At 47.2% G+C, this 23748-nt stretch overlaps 1 protein-coding gene across 1 annotated transcript in view; it reads right to left on the bottom strand.

Moving 5' to 3' along the window:
- Positions 1 to 22370, bottom strand: part of LOC147110442 (maestro heat-like repeat-containing protein family member 1) — a 119586-nt gene extending 97216 nt beyond the window's left edge. Inside the window, exon 1 of the mRNA XM_086002233.1 lies at positions 20427 to 22370. Coding sequence (XP_085858359.1) covers positions 20427 to 22370 — 1944 coding nt within the window. The remainder of the gene's footprint in view (positions 1 to 20426) is intronic.
- Between the last annotated feature and the right edge of the window lie 1378 nt (positions 22371 to 23748).

The following is a 23748-nucleotide window of genomic DNA, read 5'->3' on the forward strand; positions in this document are numbered from 1 at the left end:
GGTATTTGTTGAAAGTACATTCGTTGCATTGCCAACATATCCCTTGACTCTGCGGGTACGGGGGGAGACTTTCTGCCGCGTTCTCCCGCTCGCCCACCATAGCTTCGATGGAAGGTCGACAGATACCCTGGTGGAACAGCGCAAATGGACAGATTGTGTAGTGCGCTGGAGTGAAAAATCATTCGCTGGGAATTTCCTTGGAGCTGCATTTACGTGCGTATACGGGGTTTCCGCTGCACCTCCAGTGAAGCTACGGCAATTGCGCCGGAGCAGCTTTGAGGAATTTCACGCCCAATATTCCTCTTGTCACCTCAAAGAAAGTGCATTTTCTCCTTACATGTATACCCACAGTAGTAATGGTTAATTGGGTTAAATGCACATCCTTGTCCCACGAGGCTGTCTTTTGTTCCTCTATTCTTCAGTTTATTGTAAATTGTGTAGGTTTGTTTGTATTAGAATGGTTTGGCCACTAATTCCATGCAGTGCCTTTAAAATAAGAAGCATAAATAAAAAAAATGTGTAACTAAAATAGGCAGTAGTTTATAGTTTGCATAACAGGATACAGTTGATAATAGCACAGTGTTTAGGACAACAGTGTGCATAAGGGGAAATGTTACCTATAGAAGTAATTGAGTGTGCAACAATACTACCGGAACTTTCCCAGCACTTGCCAGTGCTGCTTTACAGGTGCAAAGCCAGCTGGTTCAAGCCCAATTCTGTTTATATTTTATGTTTACATTTTTTTTACATCTATTTGAAGGGTTCAATATCCCTTTGGGAACAGGAGTTCTTTGTTGATTTCTTTTGTATATGCTGGAATTGAGCGACTTGTCGTGTGTTGGATTCCTGCAGCTGTTTAAAATTAAGATTACTATTGCAATACTGACAATGGTCTTGAAGGAATCTCTGCCTCGACCATCCTGTCATCCTGTAAAAGGGCAAAATGGTACAGGTCATGGTTAACAGTGAGACACTATAAATAGCTCCACTGGTGAGACTGACTATTGCTACTTATCTGCTCAGACGCAGAGAGTGCAATTATATCTCTTCGTTATATTGTCCAACATTTCTGTTCATCTAATGAACTAAGTATGTGTGAAACATCTGTTCCTTGAGCACACCCTCTACCCATTGTGCCTGGTCAACAAAGTAGACAAACCTTTTGAAAAGAGACAGCATTTTTACACCAAGGTTATATTTTCACAGAGTATACAGAGAACGGTATGAATGAAGGGATGTTGTGGGCTTCCTTATTTTTCTATGATTGTACTTTAACAGATTTCAACATAAGAAATGCAAAGGAAAGAGCTCTTCCCACACATTGAAAGCAAAGATGTGCACAGAGTGCAGGGGCCGAGCTAATGTACTATAGTGATGAGGCGTGCCTCTCTCATTTTGGGGAGGTGGGGGGGTAGCAGGGAAGAAGTTGTGATAGGTTTACGTGCTAAATGCAGCAACTCGACAAAGTAAACTGATTCTGCTCACCTTGCCAGTGATGCCAGCAAAGCTTAATATGTGTGTGAGTTTTCTAAACTAGCCTTCTATATGTACACATCTGATGGGAGAATTCAAACACGATTATGGTCTGTGACTTCTATTGCAGTCTTTGTCTAAATTGACACTCTGACTGTTAATGCGACATGTTTATATGATAGCATCTATCTTTGTCCTGGTATATATCAGATAAGTTATTTCTTAATCATTTAAAACAGAACGGGAACTCCTGAGATTTCCCTTCAAAAACCTGCAGGAAATGCAATCTAAAATATAAGAAAATGGTCCAAAGTTTCTGTTATACTCCTGGATTCCACTAAGGGACTTTGCTCTTTCCCAAGTGGTGCTGCTTTCATATTTGTTGCCTGTCACTGGCTACTGCCGTGCAATGAGCGCATAAAGGGAATGTCATCTTTTAAAGGGGCACTGAACGACTTGCATGTCATCTTGTTAGGATTGTGCACAGAAAATACTCCGTGGCATTGGCACAGCATCAATCTTAACTTCTGGTTTAAAAAAAAATACGAACTTTATTTAAGGTACCTTTAAACAATATGTGCACAAAAACTATGTGGCAGTCATTTGCACAGCAGCAATGTTACACCGAACAGGACATGTCCAGTTTAACAGCTGGGCATGGAGTTCCCAGATCAGGTTATGCCCAGCTGAAGCCGCACTACAACTCTCCGATATAAAATTCACAAGAGCTACATTTTAATCTAAGTATGGGAGGGTGTAATGTTTTTATGTGGATTCAATTTGTTTGCTTTGACTATATATACATGTAAAGATTTTTTTTTGCAGTAGTAAAATAATAATGTTTTAGTTTTCAGACCCAGAAAGTTGTCTTTTCTTTGTGTTATCAACCGGGAACAAAGGCCAGGCCTTCTGCAGAGAGCATGTATCAGGGGACAGATATCATTAGCATATGAAGACTTGGTTATGCAGCCGAGTCGGCGGTCATATTGTCTACGTGTTTGATTGGCTGGGTGTAATCGGACAGCACGCAGCAGTTGATTGATGTTATCCCCTCCGAGGTCTGAATTCCATCGAAAACTTTCACAGGGTTTTGGCGCCAAAAGCAAGGGCCTTTTCTTTCCTTTACCGATATTCTTCCTGATTAATTCCTTTATTCCGAAAGCAGGGATTAAAACCATCTGCACCCTCTTGAGACACAAAGTTCCAAAGCAGAAACTGGTGGCTGCCTGTACAACAGGTAAGCTTGACACAGGCTTTTGTGGGTAGCTGTAGGTGTCTCATTAGGGCAGCGACTAATATGCTTTGAATCAATTTAAACTTGTAATCTGGAAAATCTACCTTTTAAATAAAAACATTAAATTGAGAAAATGAGTACCAAAGTTGCTCAGTGGATAAAGGCACTGCCCTGTGTAGTACTGACCAGATAGGCCCCAGATTCCACCCCAAATCTGTGCCGAGTTGGCAGATCTCAGCAAGGCAGCAGTGTCGGGGCTGCAATAGGCCTCAATAGGTACCACCTGTGACTTAGTGGGTAGCACTCTCACCTCTGAGTCAGACAGTTGTGCGCTCAAGCACCCACTCCAGAGACTTGAGCAGAAAATCCAGGCTGACACTCCAGTGCAGGGAGTGCTGCACTGATCGGTCTTTCTGTTGAGACGTTAACCGGAGGCCCTGACTGCCCCCTCAGGTAGACATAAATGATCCCATGGTGCTCTTTTGATAATGAGCAGTGCAGGTTCCCCCCGGTGTCCTGGCGAATATTTATCCCTCGACTAACATCACTAAAAACAGATTATCTGGTCACTGTCACATTGCTGTTTGTGGGAGCTTGCTGTGCACAAATTGGCTGCTGCGTTTCCTACATTACAACAGTGAGCGTATTGCATTGGCTGTGGTTGTATAAAAAGATAGAGCTAATGGTTAACAGTTGCAAAAATATTATTGTTTTGCTCCCTGGCCAGTAACAGTGTTTTGCTGAGATCCTGTTGTTTAAAGCAATGCCCACGAACGGTTACATGACTGACACTTTTATATGCAGCACTTCTGTTTCCTTCTTGGAATTAGAGGCTGATTGTACAGAGTGATAAGCTCCAATAAAAATAATAACAGAGCTTGTGCATAACATTAGCTTTCCTTTCTTTTTTCTCTAATCTTCATCCATCTTCTCTCCTTCCCTCCCATCCAATTAATCAAGTGCTCTGACCCTGACTCCCTCCCACTCTATATCTCCCATAACTCCATCCCGAGCTGCCTCCTCGGCCTTTAATTGCAACATTCCTGCTCACTTTCCTAATCAGAAGCACATTGGTCTCCTCAGCCCTGTTAATCTGACCTAGTACTAATGTAAATTGAAAGGGATCAGAGAAGAGAGTCCTCCCAAACAATGAAAAAAAGAAAGGGGACGTGTTGAGGTGGCAATAATGGAACAAATTCATAGGGGGTGATTTTCATTCAGAAGTCGGGAAGGAGGCGGGACTACAACTCTCGGGGTTGTAGTCCTGCCTCCATCGAGATGCAGCCAATCCACGCGATTTTAATTAGATTGACCTTGTTGAGCCCACCCAGCGGGCTCAGCAGGCCAATTAAGGGCCACCCGGCAACAGGTGACGTCACAGACTGAAATTTCATCTGTCAAGACGTTTTGACAGATGAAATATCAGTGTTTCACAGCTGTTTGAAGCTGTCAAACACTGACAGTCTTACTTCTAACCTGAGTCCTTCTACACAGACTCAGTTAGAAATCTCACTGGCACAGAAAGCTGCAGGCTGTCACTTTTGACAGATTGCAGCCATTCAGCTTTCTGTGCTGGTTAGATGATGGACTCCCGAAACCTAAAGGAAGGAAGGCTGTAAAGGTAAGTACAGGTAATTTAAACTTCTTTACACACTTTAGACACACCAAACACACTTACCTCTGCACTCATGCACCCATCACTCACCCGAACACCGACATCTCGACCCCTCCAAGTCCTTCAACCCGACGGCCCGACTCCTCTAACTTGGCGTGGTTTGGAGCCGTCGGGAATCCCACACTTCAAGCTTTAAAATAGGGATTAGGCTAAAAACTGCCTGTTAACTACCTGTTAACAGGCAGTTAATTGGCACTAATCCCTTCCTGCCTCGGGTAGGCGGATCCCAGTGCAGGGCGGGTACCCGCCTCCTTTGAAACCTACATGGAGGCGGGTTGGGGGTGGGATGGTGCCGGGACCCCCGAATTCAGGACTTTAACCCCCGCACACCTCCAATCCCGACTCCACGGGTCAATGAAAATCGACCCCATAGTCTCGACTGGTTCTCCAGCATATATTACGAGGACACTGCACTACCACCTCAAAAACGAAGGATATGTATAATGGCCTGGAGTTTCCGCTCGATTGTGCTGTTTTTTTCAGCGCAATTCGCCCAATATTGACGTAACTGGTGCGAAAGATCATGGAATTTTAAGCACAAATTGCAGTCAGCACAACTCGAGTTGCTGCGATCTTTTGCGCTAGTTTTAAAAACATCGCGCTGGAAGCAAGCCCACAAAACTGACCACGCCCCCCCCCTCCCAGGGTGAATTAATCACCATTGGGAGTTTCCACTAATTACACTCATCTGCGGGACTTTGAGGATGCTCCAAGAATTAAGCTGGATCTTTTGGGCGCAAGGACACATTTGAAAGGTTTTGAAAGGTTTTAAATGAAATTTTCTTTTTAGAACTGACTATTGTACCCCAATCTAACTAGAAAATAGTTTTGTGCATTTTTCAAAAGTAATTTTCAGTCACTTAAAATCGGGTTACACACAGGTGGTGGATTGACTCTATGGGGGCGATTTTCTCACGAGGCGAGATGGAGGCGGGTTTCGGTTTGGGTGGGTTTGAAACCCACCTCCACTGATAGTTTTCAAAAATTTGCGATTTTTCCCATGATTGGTCACTTGATTTCAGAGGTGTGGGATGCCCTTGGTCAATCAGTGTTTTGGGACTGAAACTCGCCTCTGCTGACATCACTTTTCCAGTCTAATTTTAGGGCTGTTGCTGCCTTGGCTCATTCCACTGGATTTCTGCCTATGCTGCACCACCTGCAACATTTTCTGAGAAACCACTATGTCCAATTCCAAAGCAAGGGCCTCCCCGAGGCTCTCGGATGAGGCGCTGCAAATGTTGTTTGAGGGGGTGACAGCTAGCAGGGAGGTGCTCTTCCACTCATCTGGGAGGAAGAGGCTTCCCAAAGAAACCAAGGCTATGTGGGTCCAGCTGGCAAGGGATATAACCTCCAGATCTGTGTGCAGATTGGAAGAATGTTTCTGTGCTTTGATGAAATGCCATCCCTGTTGGAAAGCATTAAAATGATTTGATGCCAAAATGTTGGCGTTATGGCATCTGTTCTTTCGCCTTAGGCAGCTCCACATTGCGGGCTCTGCCATACTTGCATTGTCAGGTTGGTGGCCTGAGTGAATGGAGGCCAGAGACAATGTCCATTGTAAATGATGTCTTAGGATGGAGCCAAGGACATGTGTCAACTTGGGCAACCTATGCAAATCTGGCCATGATAAGTTCATCCCTTGCATCACGGGCAGCCATGTGCTCGCATGCTTCCGCTGCTGCTGTTCGATACACCGGTGCTCTGACCTCCTCCTGCTCCTCCTCCTCCTCCTCATCCTCATCTAAGAAGGGCTGGAACTGAGCCACTTGCTCATCAGGAAGCTGCAAGCCATGACGCTGTGCGATGTTGTGCAGTGTACAGCAGACCACGACCATTCTGGAGACCCTGTATGGTGTATACTGCAGGGCTCCACCTGGTCGGTCAAGGCAACGGAAGCGCATCTTCAACATCCCAATGATTTGCTCTATGATGGACCTGGTTGAAGTGTGGCTGGCATTGTAGCGCTCTTCAGCCTCATTAGATGGCCTCCTGATCAGCATCATTAACCACTTCTTCAGGGGGTAGCCTTTGTCACCAAGGAGCCATCTGTTAAGTTGGTTTGGTGGATTGAAAAGTGGAGGAACACTAGAGATCCGCAGGATGAAAGAGTCATAGCAACTACCACAGAACTTAGCACAAACATGCAAGAACTCCTTCTTGTGGTTACACATCAGCTGTATATTGAGGGAGTGGAAGCCCTTTCGGTTGACAAAGATAGCTGGGTTGTGATGGGGTGCCCTAAGGGCCACATGTGTGCAGTCTATGATGCCCTGCACCATTGGCATGCCTTCCATATTTGCAAAGCCAACCCTTGAGAACTGGATGTAATTGTGGGCCTTAGCAAAAAGGGCATCAGTAACCTGCGTGATGCAACTATGGGCGGCCGTCTGGGAGATGCCACTGATGTCTGCTGACGATCCCTGGAAGGAGCCCGAGGCAAAGAAGTTGAGTGCAGTGGTGACTTTGACAGCCACTGGTAAGGGATGTCCACCCATTCCTCTGGGCACCAGGTCTTGCTGCAGCAGGCCGCAGATCTCTCGGACAACCTCTCGCAAAAGTCTCAGCCTCCTTTGGCACTGCTGCTCACTCATGTTGAGGTAGCTCATCCTCTGTCTGTAAACTCTCTGTTGGGGGTATCTCCTACGGCGAGGTGCTTCGATGCACTGGTGCCTTCTGCCCTGTGCAGCATCAGGTGGCTGAACAGAAGGTTGGGGCCCCTGCTGCTGAGCTGCCTAAGCAGGAGGTTGGGGCTCCTGCTGATGTTGCTGCTGAGCTGCCTGGTTCTGCTGCTGCCATGGTTGGTCCTCATCCTCATCTGAGGTCCATGGAGAAAGAAAACAAATGGTTCCTGTAATGATCAGTAACATGTCATTCTAGAATGGTACACTAGGTGGAGCTGTATGTTTAGTAGTGGGCTACCCATAAGCCAGTAGTCAAGATGGATGCCTGTACACTAGTCCACATGGCTGAATAAATGACTAGCTCAAGCTAGCTGTTCATAATGAAAACGTCTATTTATTTATGAACATAACATGGTACCAGGATTGGTAATATCTGCTGAATATTGTGAAACGCGACATGGAGAATTTGAAGCCACCAGAGGGTTTGAAACTCACGGGGAATGTCGACTGCAATTGGCGGACTTTCAAACAACAATTCGAACTCTACATTGCTGCCATCGGGTTCGGTACGAAGCCAGGCGCAAGGAAAATAGCATTGCTGCTCACGGTTGCAGGCCCGCAGGCAATAGAGGTATTTAATACGTTTGTATTTGATCAAGAGGAGGACAGAGAAAAAATGGACGACGTGCTAAAGAAGTTTGATACACATTGTTCTCCCAAAAAGAACGAGACCTATGAGAGGTACGTGTTCCGTTCATGGACACAGCAGCAAAATGAGACTTTTGATAGCTTTGTGACTGATCTGAAACTGAAAGCACAGACATGTAATTTCTCTGAACTGAAATCATCCATGATTCGTGACCAGATTGTGTTTGGTATTCATGATAAAAAAGTCAGGGAACGTTTGTTGAGAGAAACCGAACTAACATTGGAGGATGCTGTGAAAATATGCCATGCCAGTGAGCTAGCTCAGAAGCACGCAAAGACTTTCAGTGCAATTAATAATAATGCGACTGTAATGAGTGACTGTGCTACTGTCGGTGCTGTGTCCTACAAGGTGAAGAAACAGGGGCAGAACAGAAATGCAAAGCAATCGGAGGATGGAATTTTTAAATGTAAACACTGTGGTTACCAGCACCAGTCAAGACAATGCCCTGCGTTTGGGAAAATGTGCACAAAATGTAATGGAAAGAATCACTTTGCCAAACAATGCTTTTCAAAAATAAAAGCAAAGAAAGGGCAACAAGTCAATGTGATTGAGGACTCTGATTTAAGTGAGACATTTTTTGTAGGAATGGTGTCATGTGACAATATAGAAAAGGATACAGAAAATGTGGCGCCCTCAGGAGTGGACAATGCTGAACATAAAGTTAATGCAGTAAAAGAGGACAAATGGATGATGCCACTGCAGGTAAATGGAGCATTCGTTACATTGAAACTAGACACTGGGGCAAAAGCAAACTTAATCAGTATGAGTGACATTAAAAATATGAAAGAAAAGCCCAAAATACAGAAAAAGTCAGTACTACTGAAGAACTATAATGGACAGAAAATAGATAGCTTAGGTGTATGCAGACTTAAAGTGACAGTCAACGACAAAGTGCATCATCTCATGTTTTCTGTTGTGGCTGAAGGACCTGATTCACTACTAGGTGACAAAGCTTGTGAGGACTTAGAACTGGTCAAGAGAGTCTACCGTATAAACTGTGCCATAAGCAGACCAGATGACTCAGTGGATTCTGTAGTGAGTAATTTCCAGGATGTGTTCAAAGGATTTGGAGTTCTACCATTCACTTACAAGATCCAGCTAAAGGAGGATGCTCAGCCAGTGGTACATGCTCCACGGAGAGTTCCAGCACCCCTGCGTGACCGGCTCAAGAAAGAACTGGACAGAATGACCACACTAGGAGTCATCAGGAAAGTCGAAGAGCCAACAGACTGGGTTAACTCCATGGTATGTGTAAAGAAAAAGAACAATGATCTAAGAGTATGCATGGATCCAAAGGACTTAAATGCAAACATAAAACGTGAACACTACCAGATTCCCAAGTGAGAAGAAATCACCAGTGAAATGTCAGGTGCCAGATACTTCACAAAGCTCGATGCCTCACAAGGATTTTGGCAACTAAAACTGGATGAAGAGAGCACCAAATACTGTACCTTCAACACACCATTTGGCAGGTATTGTTTCCTCAGAATGCCTTTAGGGATAATATCTGCATCTGAAATCTTTCATAGAGCGATGGAACACATAATTGAAGGTCTGGAAGGAGTTTGGGTCTATGTTGATGACATCATCATCTGGGGCTCCACACTGAAAGAACACAATGAGAGACTGACTAAAGTGCTACAGAGCATATGCCAGAATGGACTGAAGCTCAACAAAGCCAAGTGTCAGTTTGGCGTCCAGGAAGTCACTTTCCTAGGAGATAATCTATCTGGTAAAGGAATAGAGCCAGATATGGAAAAAGTAAACGCCATACTCAAAATGTCCCGACCCACTGACAAAAAAGGAGTGCTACGCATCATGGGGATGATAAACTTCATTGGAAAGTTCATTCCTAACTTCATTCCTAACTTGTCAGCCAAGACAGCCTGTCTGCGAGACCTGCTACATAAAACAAATGAGTTCGCATGGACAGAAAGACATGAACAAGAGTGGATGAACCTCAAAACAGTGCTGACAACCACACCTGTACTCACCTTCTTTGACCCAACAAAGAGATTCAAAGTGTCAACGGATGCATCAAAAGATGGCCTAGGCGCGGTCTTGCTACAAGCAGAGGGTGAAGATTGGAAGCCTGTTGCCTATGCCTCCAGGTCTATGACTGATTCTGAGTGTCGATACGCCCAGATTGAAAAGGAATGTCTAGGCTTGGTAGTTGGACTAGAAAAGTTCCATGGCTACATATATGGACTTCCCACCTTCACAGTTGAGACAGACCACTGCCCACTGGTTGCCATCATAAAAAAAATCTGAATGAGATGTCTCCAAGGATTCAACGACTCATGATGAAGCTGCAAAGATATGACTTTGAACTGATCTACACACCAGGCAAACATATAGTGTTAGCAGATGCACTATCCCGAGCACCCACAATGAGTCATGTGAGCTCTACTGAGGAAGACGTGGATATTCATGTGAGTATGGTCACTGCTGCGCTGCCCGTGTCAGACACAAAATCAAAGCAAATAGCAGAAGAAACAGTAAAAGATACAGTGTTACAAACAGTAATAGAGAACATTCATCATGGTTGGCCAAAAGGTTCCTGTCCAAAGCACTATCACATCAGGTCAGAGTTAAGTGTTCCAAGTGGACTATTACTAAAACAGAACAGAATAGTCATTCCACAGGCTCTACGTCAAGACATGCTCAAAAAGATTCATGAGGGGCACCTCGGAATTGAAAAATGCAAAAGGAGAGCAAGAGACACTATTTATTGGCCTGGCATAAATAAGGACATTGAGAACATGATAGGCATATGTGAGACATGTCAGAAACACCAAAACAAACAAGCAAAGGAACCAATGATAGTAGCTGACTTACCAACAGCACCATGGCAAAAGGTTGGTATGGACCTTTTTCATTTGAATGGTAAAGACTATCTAATAGTGATTGACTACCATTCTAACTATCCTGAGATGGCGCTGCTCTCAAGCACATCAGCAAGCAGTGTCATAATGCATGTTAAATCCATCTTTGCCAGACATGGAATTCCCAGGATTGCCATTAGCGACAATGGTCCGTGCTTCAACTGTAAGGAGTGGCAACAGTTTGCAGCACATTATGACTTTCAACACATCACATCCAGTCCTCTGTATGCTCAGTCGAATGGTAAGGCAGAGAAAGATGTTCAAGTTCTCAAACAGCTACTGAAGAAAGCAACCGAAAGCAAGTCTGATCCTTATCTCGCCCTGCTGAGCTACCGAGCCTCCCCTTTAGACTGTGGTTCTTTGTTTATTTCATCACCTGCAGCTGTGAGGAGACCACCCACGAGTCAACCCGTCAGGTTTAGCTGGCGTGGTTTAGGAGGGTTGTGGAACTCGCCAAAATGCTCGAAAAATCACGAGGGCCTCTCAAAATAGGCTTAGAGAGGCCCTTAACGAGCATTTAATCATCTTAACAAGCGCTATGGCCAACTGGAGGCGGGACCGTTTCCCTCCCTCCAAAACCGGCACTGGCAAAATCCCGCGGAGGCGGGTTCCGAACCCGCTCTCATTGTTTCTGATTTTCCCGCCTTTCCCGCCTCTAAACCTGCCTCCTCGGACGTCAGAAAATCGCCCCCTAAGATATAAAATGCTTTATTTTTTGTGAAATCCGTTTTTAGCTGTATTAATCAAACTTTAGGGTCGCAGAGACGATGGCAAGTTACTACTCTTAAATATATCAAGGAACATTTTTCAAAGCAATATTTTTTAAAATAAAAATTACGTTTTAAAATGATGCCCGATTGCACTGGTTCATGGCAGAGTTTGCATTCACCGATATGCAAATGAGTTTGAGCGGAAAGGGGAGGGGTGGGGAAACACTTTTCAAAACGGGCGGCAATTTGCGCCTGAATCGCCAATTGCGCCCAAAGCTACTCCAATATACTTATACATGTATAAAATATTTATTCCAATCTTGGCAAATTCTTTCGGTCTATTTTTTTTCATGTCGGTAACTTAAGGAGAGATTCTGTGGTGCTGGGTGTCGGGAGACTGGGGTGAAACACCATGGGATATTTTTCCACATTATGGGCACTAGATAAATGCAAGCTATTGTTCTTGGTCTAAAGCATGGGCTGCAGCAGACCTGTTGCCAGTCTTCTGCAAATGCCAATTATTGGGTAGTACATGAGACTGATCCAGGGGGACTGGCCTTCTGTTCTGTCTGTCTCTGTAAGGAAGCAGCTAGCTTCTGCTGCGATGTGCAATTCTTTTTAATGGGAATGCGCCTGAAACATACCATTCCATTGCACAACTGGTTGGAGTTCAATAATCTGTACTATCGTGCTATCTTGGAGTGACTAGTTGATTAGATTATGTGCTGGACATCTTATCAAACACAGGTCTAACTCTAACTTGGCTTCGCTCTCGTCAATGGAGGTCCCAATAGCACACAGAAAGGTCCCTAAGCAGTCCCGCAACACCTGGCAGACAAACTTCCTGAGGCTCACAGTCTAGATGATCATTTTGTACAATATGCAATGCAAACAATTCACAATGGGGGGAACAGGGTCGCAGAGACGATGGCAATGCTTCCATACTATTTTGGGCAGGTTTTGATTGATGACAGTGTACAGGAAACATTATCAAAGCTGCACAGGAACTTTTCATAATAGCCTAGTCAGGATCTTGGAGCCCTGTGGCTTAGAGTTCTGTTGTTTTCTAGCAGTTGAACGCTCCAGAAGTGTGAAAGGATTTAACCTTGTTAAATATAAAACTAATTACTAGAGTGTAATATAGCTGATCAAAGTGGGGTGGGAATTACTCTCTCCATGTCGATCTGCTGAAAGGGTCTATTATTGGGTATGCAGTGCTGATGGGAGGGAGAGGGGGTGAGGGGAGGTGGAGGGGGAAGGCCATGGAAAAAGGAAGAGGGGGAGAGGTGGAAGTGGAGGGTGAGATGGGAAGCGAGAGAGGAGAGATGGGGGTGGAGGGTGAGGTGGGAGGGGAGAGGAAGGAGGGAGAGGGGGAAGGGAGAGGGGAAGGGAGAAAGGACATGGAAAAGGGGGAGGGGAGAAGAGAGGTGAGGGGAAGGAGAAGGGGTGTGAGGAGAGGTGAATGGGTGGGGAGGGAGAGAGGACAGAAGAGAGGAATGAGGGAGAGTAGGGGGAGAGGATTGGGGAGGGGGAGAGAGGGTGAGGAGGGGTAGGGGGAAGAGAGAGGAGAGAGGGGTGATGGGAGAGTAGGAGGAGGAAAGGTGACAGGAAAATGGTAAAATGGACCGGGAGTTGCACAAGAAGAGAGGATGAGGGTAAGGGGAGGGGGAGCAGGGGAGGGCAAAGTGGGGGGGAGGGAGGAGTAGTGAAAAGAAGTAGAGGTTTCAGGAAAAGAAAGGGGGAGGGATAGGGAGATGGGGACAAGGAGAGGTAGAGGGTCGGGAACAGGAGAAGGGCGAGAGGCAGCATATTGCACCTTTAGCTACATTGTGTCACCTATCCAGGGCAGCCAATGCATTTCAGAAAATTTTCACTAAAACCACGTGGCCTAACAAGTAAATCAGATAGAAACATTGGGCTGGATTTTACCAACCTTGGCGGGTTGGTGGCAGGCAACATCGGCGGCGTGTCCCGACCCCGCTGCTGGCTCCATCCCGGCCTCTGAAATGAATTTACCGTGATTGGGCTTGTTAAGCCTGCCCAGCGCATGTCCCAGCCAATTAGAGGAAGCGGGTCTGGTGATGTCATTTCATGATGCCTCATCAGCCAGTTTCCTTAAAGGGACCATGGCCAACTTTCTTTGGACATTTGTGCTGTCAGTGTTCTACAGCATTGAGGTGCTGCAAATACTGACAAGCACTGCACAAAGGCACAGGGCTGCACCCAGGCTCTCCCATGACTCCCTCCATATTCTTATGAAGGGAGTCACAGCACGCAGGGAGGTCCTCTTCCCTTCCCATGGGCGGAAGAGACCTCCCCAGGAGATCAACACAGCCTGGTTGCACATTGCAGAGGAGGACACAAGCAGGGATGTGTTCAGGAGGACCTGGGTGCAGTGCTGCAAACATTTCAATGATCTCAGTAGATCACGAAACGTTAGTACAAAGCCACACTTAACCTTATCCTGCTGTGCCTCTCATCACATCCCCATCACTCTGCCTTCCCTACCCTACTCCTGCACATCCTTACTCACATCAACTTACCTTGCACCTCCACCCATCCCTCTCTATCTACATTATCACTTCCCCATCTCACTAGCCACCCCTCACACTCACTCTTATCCTAGTCCAATCATACCAACTAACAACACACAAGGGTAGGCTCTTGGGCGTTTTATCCAATGTTCATGTAAAGTTTCTGTTAATGTGGTGTCAAACATTGAAACCTTTATTTTCAATACTTTGCGTTCTTGGACAGATTTGTGTGCACCTTTTGGAAGTGGCTTAGTGAGTTGCAGTAAATGGTGAGACATAACAGTGCCCCCCACAATGGTGATGAGTGTAAAAGGAATGATTTGGGCATTGTAGGGATGCTTTAATGTGTTAGTGTGGGGTGGTGCCAACCTGGAGCATCATGTGGCAGCCAGGGTGTACAGCGTTAAGTGAAGTAAATCTGGCCATGGTGACAGCCTCCCGGGCAGCAATGTGGTCGGCTGCTGATGCCCTGTGTTCAGTGCAGAATCAGTTGATTGCCGAGAAGGTTGGTGTTGTTGGTGCTGCTGGTGTGCCTGGTGCTGTTGGTGTTAGGGCTGATCGTGGTGGGATTCTGAGGACCAAGGTGAGAGAGTTTCAAGGGCACCCATGCTGATGGAATAGATGGCAGGTGAAGTAGCGATGACAGATGTGATCTGTCAATGGTGGGAGAGTTAATGAGGTTAGACTGGATGGAGACTTATCTAAAGACTTGCAGCATCCTGAATCTGTAGCGGAATTGCAGTTTCGAGAAACTAGTGGTTAAGGGAACATTTCTCAATCAGCTGGGAGCTTTGACTTCACATTTGAAGCTGTCAACTCATCAGCTGATTCAATGGCCACTGACCTCCTGCCTCAGCTTCACAGACAAGGTCTAGGCACAGCAGGAAACCGGTGGGCGACCTGTCAAATCCAAAAAGCTGTGAAAAAAGCATTAATAAGTGACTATAAACAAGCCACTAATAGGTTTAATTGCCTCCCCCGCCGCTGCGTGTCGGGTCTGCTCAGCGCTGACAGACCCGACATTTGGTAAAGGTGTGTGGTGACGGGTTCACAGCGGGGTTCCGATCCGCTGGGGGGAAAAAATCACTTTCCCACCCGACCCGCCACTGATCATACCCACTGATCCCCCGCAAAATCCAGCCCATTAAATTTACACAGAACCGGTGTATCTTGTTCAAAATGTTCTTTATTTAGCGGAAAAGGGCAGCCAATAATGTTTATTGAGCTCTGAAGCCCATTCCGATACAAAGCTGCCATTATTCTCTGTATTTTTCTCAAAGAGTTGACATTACTGAATTTCTCTATGGTAACAGTATTTTTATTGTCTGCATTTTCACAATGATTTGATTAGTGTGGAGGAATTATCAGTCTGACTCTTCACATTTTTTTCCCATGGTATGCACAGAATGCAGTTCCACGGTTAAACATAAATCCATGCAGCTGCCTGACTGGAATATTTTACATTTCTCGAAGGATATTTTCCCACTTTAATATTCCTTACGGATTGACAAGATTAAGACTGCCCCATGCCCTAGCCGGAAGTGCCTGCAGGCAACTATGCTGTACTTGCTATTTATTGTCTAATCCCCTGTGATTCTTTACATTGTGGGTGGATGGCCAGTTCTCATGGAGCTTGATTAATAGGAATTTATGCGGTCATGTCACTTTTAGACATTTAAATAAGGGGACAATGCATGGGGTGCTGCTGCTGCTCCGATCATCGGGAAAGCAAGTTCCTGGCTTTTTCTGGTGGAGGAGTACAGCTGGATATAACTACCTAGAGGCCTCACAAAACACAAAGTGATAAGTAACTGAATGTGCTGTGTGTCTGTCTGATTTATCAGGTTCCATCTTCATTAATGCACTACTGTTTTCTTCCCTTGAGAGCTGAATTTCAGCTAAAATTCGACACACAGAGATGGTTATCCTTCACCAACATATTGCGTGACATTAAATCCGATAGCATTTCTGGAGCAAATTCTGCAGAATCCCAATGAATGATTTCTAAATCTTTTCGACTTTGCCTGAAATTGTATAATACAAAATTAAATGCAATTTGACAATGCTGGGATGTCTGGGAAGGGATTCCACGAATTTGCACATTCTCTTTTTCTTGATGATGTCATTTTTTAGCCTATAAGTTCTCAATAGCCGAACAAAAATTAAATATAGGAGTCATTCTTTCATGGCTTGAATAGACACCTTCATCAAGGTTTGATTATTTAAGAGGTCCCATTTTGAGACATTGGCTGATGGTCCAGTTGACAAAGACAATGACCAGGGTGCAGCTAACTCGCACCAAGTCCCGTTCGCCCATCACCTCTATGCTCGCTGACCTACATTGGCTCCCGGTTAAGCAACGCCTCGATTTCAAAATTCTCATCCTTGTTATCAAATCCCTCCTTGGCCTCAACCCTCCCTATCTCTGTAATCTCCTTCAGACCTACAACCCCACCCCCCCCCCGAGATATCTGCGCTCCTCTAATTCTGCCCTCTTGAGCATTCCTGATTATAATCGCTCAACCATTGGTGACCGTGCCTTCTGTTGCCTGGGCCCTAAGCTCTGGAATTCCCTGCCTAAACCTGTCCACCTCTACCTCTCTTTCCTCCTGTAAGACGGTCCTTAAAACTACCTCTTTGACACCAAGCTTTTGGTTACCTGCCCTAATTTCTCCTTATGTGGCTTGGTGTCAATTTTTTTGCCTTATAACACTCCTGTGAAGCACTTTGGAAGTTTTACTACATTAAAGGCACTATATAAATACAAGTTATTGTTATTGTGCAGAGGGGAACTGAGCCACACCGACTAGGCAGGTCTTCTCTTCAATTCCCCGGCTTAGCTGAACTGAGTTGCAGAAGCTATTGGGCTGCTCTAATTAGCTCCACCACCTCTGAGTTAGAATGAAAAGTTAAGGGCCCTGCTACGAATCACTACTTTCCAGTGACCTCTCCTGGAAAGGGCATGGGTTTCAATGGACTTCAACAGAAATGAAAAGCAAGAGAGATGTCTAATGGGCAGCTGATCCGATGTTGTCCAAAGTCAAAATGACCCCCATTGGTGTGTGGATCTCAGGTAAGGACAGGACTGGACTTATCTGAGATTCCCCCCTTGGTTGAATAGCCTGTCAACTCTCACATTGTAGGTTCACATTTGAAGCATGTTCCATGGATAAGGTAGCAGAGCCTGTGGAACTGTACTGCACCATGAGTTGGATTCTTCAGGCAGGGAGAGGGAGGGAGAAGACTTTGCTATCCAAAATATGGCCGAAACACCAATACTTATAGTCAGTTCAGGGCCGATGAGCCCAGAATTTAAATGATCAGAACAAGGCCGATTCGGAAACAATCAAAGACCTTTGAATTTGCCGATTGTTGGGAATTTGTATAACATTAAAAGTACCTGCAATTAATGGAAAAATACAGGCTTTAGTGCTTATTACTGGGCAACAAAAAACGGTCAGGTCACGCATTAGTTTACAAGCTTGTTACTATTGAGCAGAATCAAAGAAAATGTATAGCTTGCAGAAGTGGAAAGAATCATTAAGCATATTATAGTTTCCAGCTAAAAGCTTTGACTAATGTTGCAGTCAGTGAAATTATTCAGCATTGTGGACTGGGAGGTAATTTAAGAACTCCTGGCACACAGAGAAACCAGGGCAAAGGGAAAACAAGCTGTTGGAGCTGACTTATTTCACAGAGACTTTGTGGGGCTGCTTTTATGTTCTGTGAGTCAGACAGCTTCATGGGGACGGGGGGCTGGAGACTGGAGTCTGGGGACTGGGGGCTGGAGACTGGGGACGGGGGGCTGGAGACTGGGGACTGGGGACTGGGGGCTGGAGACTGGGGACGGGGGGCTGGGGGCTGGAGACTGGGGGCTGGAGAAAGGGGACGGGGAGTTGGGCTGGTGGGCTGGGGGGCTGGGGATGGGGGACAGGGGGCAGTGACTGGAGACTGGGGACGGGGACTGGAGACTGGGGGCGGGGACTGGAGATAGGGACTGGAGATAGGGACTGGAGACTGGGGACTGGAGACTGGAGGCTGGGGACTGGGGGCTGGGGGCTGGAGACTGGGGGCTGGGGACTGGGGGCGGGGACTGGGGGCTGGGGGCAGGGACTGGGGGCTGGGGACTGGAGACTGGGGGCTGGGGACTGGAGACTGGGGGCTGGGGACTGGAGACTGGAGACTGGGGGTGGGGACTGGAGACTGGGGGCGGGGACTGGAGACTGGGGGCGGGGACTGGAGACTGGGGGCGGGGACTGGAGACTGGGGGCAGGGACTGGAGACTGGGGGCGGGGACTGGAGACTGGGGGCGGGGACTGGAGACTGGGGCGGGGACTGGAGACTGGGGGCGGGGACTGGAGACTGGGGCGGGGACTGGAGACTGGGGGCGGGGACTGGAGACTGGGGGCGGGGACCGGAGACGGGGACTGGAGACTGGGGGCGGGGACTGGAGACTGGGGGCGGGGACTGGAGACTGGGGGCGGGGACTGGAGACTGGGGGCGGGGGCTGGAGACTGGGGGCGGGGACTGGAGACTGGGGGCGGGGACTGGAGACTGGGGCGGGGACTGGAGACTGGGGGTGGGGACTGGAGACTGGGGGCGGGGGCTGGAGACTGGGGGCGGGGGCTGGAGACTGGGGGCGGGGACTGGAGACTGGGGGCGGGGGCTGGAGACTGGGGGCGGGGACTGGAGACTGGGGGCGGGGACTGGAGACTGGGGGCGAGGACTGGGGACTGGGGGCGGGGACTGGAGACTGGGGCGGGGACGGGAGACTGGGGGCGGGGACTGGAGACTGGGGGCGGGGACTGGAGACTGGGGGCGGGGACTGGAGACTGGGGGCGGGGGCTGGAGACTGGGGCGGGGACTGGAGACTGGGGGCGGGGACTGGAGACTGGGGGCGGGGGCTGGAGACTGGGGGCGGGGGCTGGAGACTGGGGGCGGGGACTGGAGACTGGGGGCGGGGACTGGGGACTGGGGGCGGGGACTGGGGACTGGGGGACAGGGTTTGGAGACTGGGGTTGGGGTAGGACTTGCAGCAGTGCCACGCTGGCCAGCTACCCCAAATAACTAGGAGTGAACGGGCTTTAATGTATTATCATAACTTTGCTTCCATGAAGACAAGAAAACAATTTGCAACAATACAGATTTTAAACTGTAAAGATTGTTTGTAACAACACAGTCTGCATTTTCCACCACGTACCAATCGTTTTTCGGGTTATGCCATGTCCCCACCCACTTTGGTGCCCACCCAATTTTCCGCCATCATTTCTGGAGATCTTCACAAACACACTTACAGTGCCATTGCACTGGGGATCAGAGGTATTCTTACCCCCAAGAATGCCCCAGCTTCAATCCCTGATCTGTGCTGAGTGACTGAACTTCAGCTGGGATTCTACAACTGGCCTCAGCACTCTTGGCTAAAGGGAGAAAAACTTGGGTTCCCTCTTGGATTCTAGAACGGTTCCCACGGATTGGAAGGTAGCAAATGTAACCCCATTATTTAAGAAAGGAGGGAGAGAGAAATCGGGGAACTACAGACCAGTTAGCCTGACATCAGTAGTAGGGGAAATGCTGGAATCTATTATTAAGGACATGGTAACAGGGCACTTAGAAAATAATAATAGGATTGGGCAGAGTCAACACGGATTTATGAAAGGGAAATCGTGTTTGACAAATCTTTTAGAGTTTTTTGAGGTTGTAACTAGCAGAATAGATAAGGGGGAACCAGTGGTTGTGGTGTAATTGGATTTTCGGAAGGCATTCGATAAGGTGCCACACAAGAGGTTATTAAACAAAATTAGGGCTCATGGGATTGGGGGTAATATACTAGCATGGATTGAGGATTGGTTAACACAGAAAACAGAGAGTTGGAATAAATGAGTCATTTTCAGGTTGGCAGGCTGTAACTAGTGGGGTACCACAAGGATCAGTGCTTGGGCTTCAGCTATTCACAATCTACATCAATGAATTGGATGAGGGGACTAAATGTAATATATCCAAGTCTGCTGATGATACAGAGTTGGGTGAGGAGGATGCAAAGAGGCTTCAAGGGGAAATAGACAGGCTAAGTGAGTGGGCAAGAACATGGCAAATGGAATATAATGTGGAGAAATGTGAAGTTATCCACTTTGTTAAGTAAAGTAGAAAAGCAGAGTATTTTTAAATGGTGAGAGATTGGGAAATGTTGGTGTTCAGAGGGACCTGGGTGTCCTTGTACAGGATTCACTGAAAGTTAACATGCAGGTACAGCAAGCAATTAGGAAAGCAAATGGTATGTTGGCTTTTATTACAAGAGGATTTGAGTATGTGAGTAAAGACATCTTACTGCAATTATACAGGGCCCTGGTGAGACCACACCTGGAGTATTGTGTACAGTTTTGGTCTCCTTACCTGAGGAAGGATATATTTGCCATAGAGGGAGTACAACGAAGGTTCACCAGACTGGTTCCTGGGATGGAGGGGATTGTCCTATGAGGAGAGTTTGAGTAGACTAGGCCTATATTCTCCAGAGTTTAGAAGAATGAGAAGTGATCATAGAATCATAGAAATTTACAGCACAGAAGGAGGCCATTCGGCCCATCTTGCCTGTGCTGGCTGACATATGTTTTCTGACTCCATTATTGGACCGTAGAAATTCAGCACGGATTTGCAGACTTTGATGACCTCATTGCCCTCATCGTTGAGATGCAGCAGCAAGCTGATCAAGGTGGACTTGATGTGCTCCATAAGTGGAGGGTTCATTTCCATAGTCCCAAATCTGATTAGCTTCCCAAGTACATTAAACGTCGCAGCTCTCACTTTCTCATGTTGATTTTCAAAGTAAGGCTGAACTACAAGTGCTACATCGCCAAGAATGGGATTTGTGTAATTCTCCTGGTGCTGATCTAGAACTTTGGAAATGCTCAACATTGCCTCAACAGCAATGAGATTCTTGGGTTTGGACTTCTCGTCAATCACAGATATCATTGTGGACAACAGTTTGACGCAGTGTTTGTCTATCTGTTGAGAAGCTCCGATTGCAGCGTTTCCCAAACCTTGTAGAACGAGCCATTGGACAATAGGGGACTCATCACTCAAGCATGGAAACAAACTCTCCAGAAGGGTATCCGTCAGCAACAAGTCCGATACCACTGAATGATTTAAAAGCTCCCCAAAGAAGGCAGCTATTGTGATTCTCTGACTCGCGCCTCTGTTGACAAGGAAAGGAGTGAGTTGTTCCACAATGCTGATCAGATGAGGGGCAGCACACATGGTCAATGTGCTTGCCAGCAGTGTAACCCCCTCATGGTGCTTTCTTGGACTCACAAAGAGATCCCAACCTCCCATTTCTCTCATGATGGTATCATCTCCCTTTCCCTGTGTCAGGACAGCTTGAAATATCTCAGCTGAGTAATGGCAAGTGCCAGCGTCATTCAGTTTTAGAGTAGGACGGAAGGTGTTCCCATCCTTTGGAATTCTCAAAAAGTTGGTCGGAAACCAAACCCAAACACTGAAGCTGAGTTGAATTAGAAGGGTGCTGACTAACTGGGGGTATAGAATGTTTATCACTTCCCCTGATTCGAGCTTTCGTACCACTTCATGAAGAGCACAGAGGACAGCTAAAGGTTGCTGAGTTGCTGAATCTTTTGTATCTCTGACATGGGAATCTCTGCCGCCGTCATAAAATGACTTTAAGTTGTCAAGTAGGTAGTTGGTTGCGGCTGTGGCTAGTGCATTATCTGACAGTAGTGATCTCCATATGTCACTAATGTACCTGTCAGGTGGACTAGGGTAAGTGAGGAGAGTGGACAACACTGCTGGCACATGGTGTGACGCCAGAATGGAGATAGAATGCGTCACTGCGTTTGTCACCTGTGGCTCAGTAATTGAGTGCAAGTGACTGCACAATACTTTGATTGTTCCCCGAATGTCTGCAAGGGCGGCTCCACTTTTGGTAATGAGGACATTTATGACAATAGAAGCTGTGCAGGAAACGTTCCGTTGCTTGTCTGTTAGTCCTTTAAAGGTGGTGAAGAGCAGAGTGTTCAACTGATCACGAGCTATGCACTTAGATAAAACTTTACTAACATCAGTGCACGTTTGAAAGAGGGCCTGACTGGTAAGTGGGTTTAACCTGCCTTTGATGGCTTTCAGATGCACCACTTCCTTAACTTGATGACCCACAGGAAACCCTTCAAGGTGTAACTGGATATAAAGCAATCCAGACAAGCTTTTAATGGCTGCCTCCCTTACAACATGCGATGGATCTGCATATTGAAGCCCCACACTTCCAATAATAGTCACCAAGTTATGGGATGGCACCCTATTGCTCACATCCAGTTTCTCCAGGTAAAACGTCACCAGCTGTAAAGTAGTCTCCATTGTCTTTTCTCGCTCCTGGTTCTTTGTGGATTGCATCCCAGTCTCCATGTTTTTAAATACAGAATGAAGCCCATCAGAAGACAAATCCAAAAGTAAATATTGCTTCAGAAGATCCTGCAGAGAGGACATTATCTTGGTGTGAAGGTTCTGTCTCTCTGCCATGTCCATGTTTGTACTTTCATTGGCAGTGCTGGGGGTCGATTTTAACTCAGCCATCAGGCGGGCTTTGAGGCATGTGGGGGGTTAAAATCACAAAAACTGGGGGTCAGGACCCCCCCGGCCTGGTTCCCGACCCCAAGCCATTTTAACCCAGGCGTGTCTGATGGTCCTGAATCAGTCCCGCCTCCAACAGGCGGGACTGGTCTTTAAGGCCCTTAATCAGCAACAATTGGCCTTTATAATACCATTTTAACAGGCCCTTGCATTTTTAACCCTTTTCCCATGTAAAACACGCCTGGTGGGGATCACGCCTGTGAAACCTGGCGTGAGCACTATTGGCTTGCTGACTATCAGCTGCAGGTCAACCATTAAAGAGGAGATTTGATCAGTCATCATTTGCAGGTGGCAGGACTTTGTTGTTTCAGGCCTGGGGCAACTTTTACCAGGCTTAACCACACCTATGGAAGGTTGGAGCCTCACACACATCTCCAGTGTGAACTCCTGGGAAACCCCTCTCACCACCCTCAGCGCTTCCTCAGCGGAGGCATATGCCAGAAGCATGGGAGCCATTTTTCTCCTTCCCTTCTTGGCATTAGAGGAGCTCGAGCACCAGGTGCGGCAGCAGCAGAACCAGGAACAACAGCAGCACCAACAACAGCAGCAGCAGCAGGAGCGACAGGCTGCTGCTCACCCACCTGAGGCAGCACAGGCCAGAAGGGGCCAGCGCATGGAAGCCCGTCGGCGCAGGAGATACCCCCCAAACAGGGTCTACAGACACAGGGTCAGCTACCTCAACATGACTGAGCAGCAGTGCCAAAGGCGGCTCCGACTTTCACGACAGGTAGTGACTGACATCTGCGCAATGATACAGCAAGACCTGCTGCCCAGGTGACCAGGTGGACACTCCTTACCAGTGGCCATCAAAGTCACCACCGCACTCAACTTTTTGGCCTCAGGCTCATTCCAGGGATCAGCAGCAGACATCAGCGGCATCTCCCAGGCGGCCGCACACACTTGCATCATGCAGGTAACCGATGCCCTCTTTGCCCTCGCGCACAATCACATCCATTTCACCAGGGATTGTGCAAATGTGACGGTGCGAGTGGTTGGATTAGCTCATCTGGCAGACTTTCCAAGGGTGCAGGGCGTCATTGACTGCACACATGTGGCCCTTAGGGCACCCCATCGCAATCCAGGTATTTTTGTCAACCGCAAGGGCTTCCACTCCCTTAACGTTCAGCTGGTGTGTGACCACAAGAAGGAGATTTTGCATGTTTGTGCCAAGTACCCAGGCAGTTGCCATGACTCCTTCATACTGCGCCAGTCTAGTGTGCCTCTGCTATTCAGGCTGCCAGACCAACTTCACGGATGGCTACTTGGAGACAAG

Source organism: Somniosus microcephalus, chromosome 11 (assembly GCF_052327205.1).
Source record: "Somniosus microcephalus isolate GS21.2 chromosome 11, FLI_Smic_1.0, whole genome shotgun sequence".
Taxonomy (NCBI): domain Eukaryota; kingdom Metazoa; phylum Chordata; class Chondrichthyes; order Squaliformes; family Somniosidae; genus Somniosus; species Somniosus microcephalus.